The 7,200-nt window shown below is 41.1% G+C and overlaps 1 protein-coding gene across 2 annotated transcripts; it reads right to left on the reverse strand.

Annotated features, from left to right (window-relative positions):
• Nucleotides 1-6: 6 nt before the first annotated feature.
• LOC109951069 (anoctamin-3-like) lies at nt 7-4,983 on the reverse strand. Of its 2 annotated transcripts, none has more exons than XM_020585349.1 (6): nt 4,473-4,983; nt 4,076-4,230; nt 3,765-3,917; nt 2,719-2,869; nt 2,441-2,630; nt 7-1,971 (listed from the first exon to the last, which is right to left on the reverse strand). In XM_020585349.1, the coding sequence occupies exons 1-6, from the start codon at nt 4,529-4,531 to the stop codon at nt 1,792-1,794; spliced, it is 888 nt and encodes a 295-aa protein (XP_020441005.1). In that variant the 5' UTR covers nt 4,532-4,983; the 3' UTR covers nt 7-1,791. The 2 variants fall into 2 exon arrangements, with proteins under 2 accessions (XP_020441005.1, XP_020441012.1); XM_020585356.1 differs by having other exon boundaries at nt 1,841-1,971; nt 2,547-2,630.
• Between the last annotated feature and the right edge of the window lie 2,217 nt (nt 4,984-7,200).

The raw sequence follows: 7,200 nt of genomic DNA on the forward strand, positions 1-7,200 counted from the left end.
TCTTACTTACGCACTTTGATAAACAAAAAAGAAAATCAAACATGCGTTTAATGGTGTTTGTATTATTGTCATGCACTGCAGTGCAAAAATATATTTCTAAAAATGCAGGATACCTTTGATTACAGCTTAGAAAATGACCAAAAGTTGATTATGTGCAAACATTCAGAGGACACCTGAGAAATGTGGACGTTACTTTGGGTGAAAACAGGTGAACTCATACTGGTAGCTGGTATCATAAAAACATTACATACATCATAAAACATAAAAAGAGCAGTTAAATAAATAAAATCTAAATAATGGTCTAGCCTTGTAGAAAGATTAATGTGTCTCAGTGCAATGCATTCAGGGCAGTGATATTCTTTTCTTTCAAATTTATTGTAAATAATGTGGGGCAAACCCCACCTTTGCCCGATTGCCAGCCGGGATTGGCTCTAACAATGTGCTTAATAAAAAACTAGAACTGAAGTAAGTTAGTGTACTTTGTGAGTGAGGAACAGTGGATAGTAGTTCTTTTTAAGCTCAGCCTCCAAGCCACAAGTCGAAGTGATCCAAGTTTCAAGCCCACTTCAGGGCTTCCAACAACAAATGAAGAACAGGCTGCGAGTGCAAAGCGGAAGAGGAGAATTGCAGCTCTGGCATGCGAGTATATATTGATGGGAGTCACATTACATGTACAGTAAGTACACCGCTGACATGTTTCAGAGCCATTAGCTGAGACGAGAACAGGTAGGCAGGAGAGTTTACAGCAGATCAGACAACAGACCAAGGAGAGAGAATATTTCTTGAACTTGAAAAATGCACATACAGTATCTAAAACCCCTTGAGGCAAATCTGTGGTATTGGCACTGTACAAATAAAAACTGCCTTGACGTGCAACACAAACAAGCACATGTGACGTTGGTGACACAACTGTAGGCACAATCAAATCGCAAAGTTCCCATTTCCTCACCTCAAGACAGTCAAGCTCAGCAGTAACACAGACACACTGAGAACAAACACACCTGAACCAGGCATCAAGATGGAAACTTTGTATATCAAAAGGTAAAAAAAAACAATATTACCATGCACTTTATGATTTCATAGAGAATTCTTAATCAAATCTACTGAATGGATGATAACTTCCTCCACAATAAGTGCTGTTATTTTTATTTTTGTTTTTTCCTTGCAGTTTACACAATGGCCGCAAATATTAACCAGCATGCTTCAAGGGCAATGTACAGTTGCTTTGCAAAAACACTGTCCATTTTATTTGATAACCACATCACCAGAAGCACTTTTGCAACAAGAAAACGCTAAGTGCCACAGTAGCTGTGTCACGTAACTGGCAGAAGAATGGTTCTGTAGAGGCTCACAGGACAGAAACACGGCCATGCTGTGAGCTGCACCAGACTGCGGAGTCAAAGCAGAGTAGCTGCCACACAGAGAGAGAACAGGATGGGTGCTAGAAGTGAACAGTGGTGATTTGCAACCCTTGATCTGCATAGTAAACTTTACAATTGCACAGGTTTTTCTAGTGAAGCCATGACACAGCAGAGGCCCAAGGGCGACCTACTGAATGGAGCTTGGTGATGAGAGAAACCAAGCGCAGTGCCAACACTTGATGTGCGACAGATGGCGAGGGAGCGGTCAGGGCGGAGCACGGGCCAAATAGGTCTGGGGAGGGATCTGGCCACTGAAAAGGGTGTCTTTGGTGTACAGAATCAGCTGAGTGAAGCTGGATTCTCAAAGCTAAAATGCATAAATGAGTTGAGTGAGGGCTGCGCAGCATGTGGTGGAGACGTGGGGGTAAACCTAAGGCCACTCGTGGTGATAACCCCCTCCGTTTTTCTTTCTCTCCTGCAGATGCTCCAGTTCTGCTTCATACATCATCTCCTGCATCAGGTACTTTTCCCTCCTCATACGATCGCACAGATCCTTGGGCATGTCCGGTATGAGATATGCTATGAAGGACTTGATCCCAAACACCAGGTGCTGAGGGAAGCATTAAGCGTTTATGAGTTACCTTACACAAACATTTCACTGAGCATGCAAAGGTAAACAAATTTAAAAAAAATTTATACCCTATAATGTTTTATAAATGTATACTGTGCCAGTTTGTGTCACTGGAGAAATCAGTTGACAAGACATCATTGTCAGAGGAAAATCTTGGCAGCTACAACAAGAAACATGCCTTTTTTAAGCTGGACCACCAGGTGATTTAGGATATATTCTATTTGTTTTAGTGGAATTTGTCAACCTAGTGCAGCAGTAAGATTCAGTTAAAGCAATCAAATCACATAAATTGGGCCTGTGAGGTTTACATTTAACACTGATGGCACCAAAACTAATAGAATAAAAAATTCTGCAGTTAAACAGGCTTGAGGAGACATAAGGGGATTTAGTTTTAGCTGCTTGCTTCAGTGGTAAACTGACAAAGAAGAAATGGGGAGTGCTGACAGACCTCAAAGACAATGATGAAGGCCAGCCTGGCAGCCAAGACATGCCAGAATTGCAGGGTGAATTCATATGGCACTGGGCTCCAGGGCGGTGCTCTATAGTCTCTGTACCTGCAGTATCTGGGCTGGCTGCTGTTCTTGAGCTCGCTCATATCAAACACAGACAGGCTGCTGTTCATGTAGCCTTGCAAACACCTGAAGGCAAAGGGTGAAGCTATCAGACCACAGCAGAAGCCACTCTTCTGGATGTATTCTCTGTTTACACATTACTTGGAATGCTTACTCATCCTCGTGGTGGTGCCCCTTGTCCACACATGGGCCATATTTAAAGGCATAAACAAAGCGGGGGATGTAGTCTGAGGTGATAGCAATCACGAAGGCATTCGTGATGACTGCCAGCACTCCGATACCTTCAAGAATCCCATGCCAGATACCTAACAGCCAAAGCAGAGGAGAAGACACATTTTTTCAATGCCTTCACAAAGAAAGATGTCATTTGTATGGTGATTTTTAAAATGCATGCTTTTATCTACAGCACATAAAAATGTGTGGCACTAAGCCTTTTATTGGGTTTATGAATGACAGCTGGGAAAAAAAAATCTATTTTCATACCCCTAATAATGTATGATTCATCATTTGTGAGTTCCTGTCTTCTAATGTAACTGTCTTCATATGTTCCCTTTCCTTGACTGTGGTTTAGTTGTTTCTCTTCAGTTAATAACAAAAACCAGAATGAGATTCGACTGCCTCGAAGGATGGGGCAAGAACAACGTTTTTCTCTATATATGCAGAGCTCTGAAACCAAATAGTTTGTGAACTGTGCTACTCAAAATACAGCATGTTTATTGGTGGCATTACAGTAAAGTGTATAAGGCTGCTGATCGTGGAGAAAAGCCATCTCTTTCTGCCTTTTCTGCTTTAGATGTGTCTTTGAACGACTAGTACATGTCAGCTTAAAGCCACAAAGAAGCTTTGTTCTTTGTGTGCAAATTGCACGTAATGTGCTCATTACATCTGAGGAATTTCTAAATGTTTCAGGGTGGATTCTTCTTTTTATTAGAGGACAGCATGCCATGAGAAACATTTGGTTGTATATAATATGGCAGTTGGAGGGTGGTTATGCAATCACATGGGGAGGTGGATTGCTGGCAGGGGAGGTGCAGCATATGGCAGCATAGAAGCAAAGGAAATGGAAACATATCTGGCACCATTGGATGAAAAATATTTGGTTCCTACAATGTTTTACTGTAGGAAAGTGGCTCAGCTCTAAAAATAATGTGAGAAATACTGAGGAAGTGAAGTGCGAGGGTAGCCAAAGATCACACTGACCTATGTCAGTGGCTCGGGCAGGCATGGGTCTCCTCCACTGAGTTACAAACTTGTAGGCGTCAAGACGAATCTCAATGATGTTGTTAAGCAGAGCCAGGAGAGGAGCCAGCGGGAATGCTGCTACAAAGATGGTGGTGAAGCCAAACTGCAGAACTGGAGAGGAAAGAAACATTTGGATGAACTTCAGAGGATGTCCATCTCAACACTGGCAAAACAGTGTTAAAGATTGAGCAATAGCCTCAATTTTCATGGATTCCTGTTTCCCTTGGACAAAGTCAAACACAATACTTTAAAGGACTGTAATATTTTACCCATTTCAAGGTATTCATCCACCAGTCCATGGGCGTTCATGGGCTGCAGATTCCAGTCTTTATCCCACTGAGGAAGTTGGGTTTTATTCTCTACATTCTGCCCTCCACCACCTCCTTTCTTCATCTTCCTACGAGACCACCAGTTCTGCAGCAAACTGAAAATGTAGCAAATGACTGTCAGCTCAAAGCAATTATTTCTGACAATGGAGTGAGCACTGCAGAAACCCTTTTACTAAGTCCCACAAAGGATTTAATGCGTTTCTGCAGGAGAAACGCCTTTTTCATTGGCCAATGAGGTAGAACTAAAACAAAAAAAAAAAACTACACATGGCATTTCTAATGGTTTGCCTGCTTATAATAACATATCACTTGCGGATAACCAAGCTCCTTCACTTACGGATAACCAAGCTCCATGAAGTTGTTCCAGATTTGTTTGAAGAACATGATGACTCCCATTTGTAGGCACAGATCAATCAAACAGCCGCTTGGGTGACACTAAGAAAAAAATGTTTAAATAAACAAACTGTTACATTGATATTTCATGTCCAATAATTTAAAACCATGAATAAAAAAAGGACACTTCATTCCATTCTGCTTTTGGATCATTAGAATAGAAATCAGTAATTTTTTGGGAGATTAATGGTTCACATAGTAATTTAAAGGTGGATCATAAGAATAATTTACTTAACCAGTTAACCAGCATATATAGTCTTTGGATTTGCACTTAGCAGATGTTTTGAAGAGATGTTTTAGCCTGAGGAACTCAGAATACTCATAATTGATAAACTAACTTCGATTCCAGGCATGGAGAAGCAGGAAAGACTCTATGCCCTGCCCCCAGACCTAAGGTGAGTGTCTGCTTTGTTTCAGCTAAGTAAGTAAGTAAGATTTATTTATATAGCACCTTCACAGATAAAATCACAAAGTCAGCAATGCAGATCACAAAACAAACAAAACAACAATATGCCAACAACACCAACAGATAATATATAAAACTATGATAAAAATAAAATAAAACCTAACTATCAAATCGACTAAAAGCCTGACTAAAAAAATGTGTCTTCAGTTGCTTCTTAAAACCACCAACAGATTCGGATGAACGCAGTGACAGGGGCAACCCTTCTCTCTGTAATGCCACACTTTATTATATTGCATTTTTGTATAGCATTGATGGTTTCTATAATTGCGACGTACAGTGGTGGTATTAAGAGGTGAATTAAGTCTGGTAAGTCTCCACTGAAGGCCCAGGTACCAAATGCACGGCCCGCCACGGGTATTGAGTCACCTTTCCAAGCATATGTGTAATGATGGTAATGCTGATGACAACATCAAGTGTTTACCAGAGGGTGACAGTCACTTGGTAAGGACAGTAAAATTAGATGAAAGGCTTCAGCGTGGCAACAATGAACTCATTTGGTTCCCAAATGCAGCATTTCGCCCACTCATGGAGAAGAGCAGCACAACCTACGCATTTCCAGTAAGCTTACGAAGGCTCTCTGAATATAGCAGCTTTTTAATTAAAGCTTGGATTGATATGTAGAACACTCTTAAAAAAAAGGTGGTCAGAGTGTGTGCGAAACACGGATGCCTCTATGGGGGGTGGGTTGGGGTGGACTGGGCTGTCATTTTAATTCTATTTCTATAAACAATCTGAACCTTGACCAGACTTGACTGATGCACATAGGTGACCGGTGCCTTGATCTGCAACTCACGTCCTGTTTGTGTTAGAGTGATGTAGATGTACTGTAATCATGCTTGGCTTTTTGAGATTGCTCGTGGCCAGTGATGACTACATAGCAGTCTGCTGTGTTTCTTCAGGCCTCGCTCCTGGGCAGGTCATGTCACACACATCAGGGTGAAGCCCAGATGTTTCCTGCTGCACCGCCAAACTTCATTGTCAGTCTGCCAGTCATCACAGCAGCTTGATATGATCTGACTCCATGAACACAGAACACCATGCATCACTGAGATATGTCAAGCCCGTCTGATTCTGGATCTAAGTCATCTTTTTTTTTTGTTCACTTCTTTTAAGCGACTTTATATTTTTCCAAAGGTGTTATATTTTTGTTTAACATTTGTGGACAAATTCACACCAGATTAAAGTCCACATAACACTACCTTCCACATGATACCCATGAAGGTGATAAGAAATTTAACCCATGACCAAGTATGATGAAAAGACCCACTTGTGGGCAGTTCAGTGAAAGGGATTTGGGCACTGAATTGAACTGCCCTCTCATGATGGAAGGCAGCCTGTCATTCAACACGGAGAGCAGTTTTCATGGACTTTTCTAAAAGTATTGGCATGTTATGCCCTGAGAATTAGATCTGTTCAGAACAATAAAAAAATGAATGTATGTAAATTGTAGAATTTTGTCAAGGCTGGGTCATCTGAATTAAACATCTCAGTGTGTAAAATGTCCCCAGCACAGTGTAGTCCTTGTTGCTGGGTGAGCACGAGGGATAATGAAGGGATGAAGAATGTGTGTGCAGCGTCATGTTCCCTCTCCTTTGATTCCAAGGCCCGGCTCATTCACAACCACCTGGTCAAGGCATGTTAATAAAGACACATGATGCTATTGGGTGCAATCAAAGCCCCCTTCAGCTCATTTCCTGAGTTCCCTGGCTTTCTATCTCTTGTCAACAGAGCCACAATGAAACTTTCCCCTTCGTGATCCCAAATATCAAAGACGCTGACGTTTCCTGCTCACAAAAACTGATGTGGTGACGTTGATATTTGTGTTTCCCTTACTGCCTGCTCTGCTGCTTCAACTAGCTTATCTGTTATGATATTGTAATGATAAACCAGTATACAGCTATATAGTGTGTGGCCTTTGTCAGTGACAGTGCGTTGACATCATCACCCACACAAACTTATGCAGAGGTAGAAAAATTGTACATGATGATCACTGTGGGTTCTAAAGGGCAGGCTGAACAACCTAAAAGAAACAAAAATGTGGATTAAAGAAATACATTTTTTGTCTATACACTAACAATAAAAAGGTTTAGTCAAAACAAACAAACCAACATAGCTTTATCACATATTTCAAACACAGACAATTATCAATAAACTGCACAAGTTACCCCAAATGCAACAAAGTAAATTAAAGTGAGAAAGGAAACCA

The sequence above is a fragment of the Monopterus albus genome, unplaced genomic scaffold (genome assembly GCF_001952655.1).
Source record: "Monopterus albus unplaced genomic scaffold, M_albus_1.0 scaffold7.1, whole genome shotgun sequence".
Lineage (NCBI taxonomy): Eukaryota > Metazoa > Chordata > Actinopteri > Synbranchiformes > Synbranchidae > Monopterus > Monopterus albus.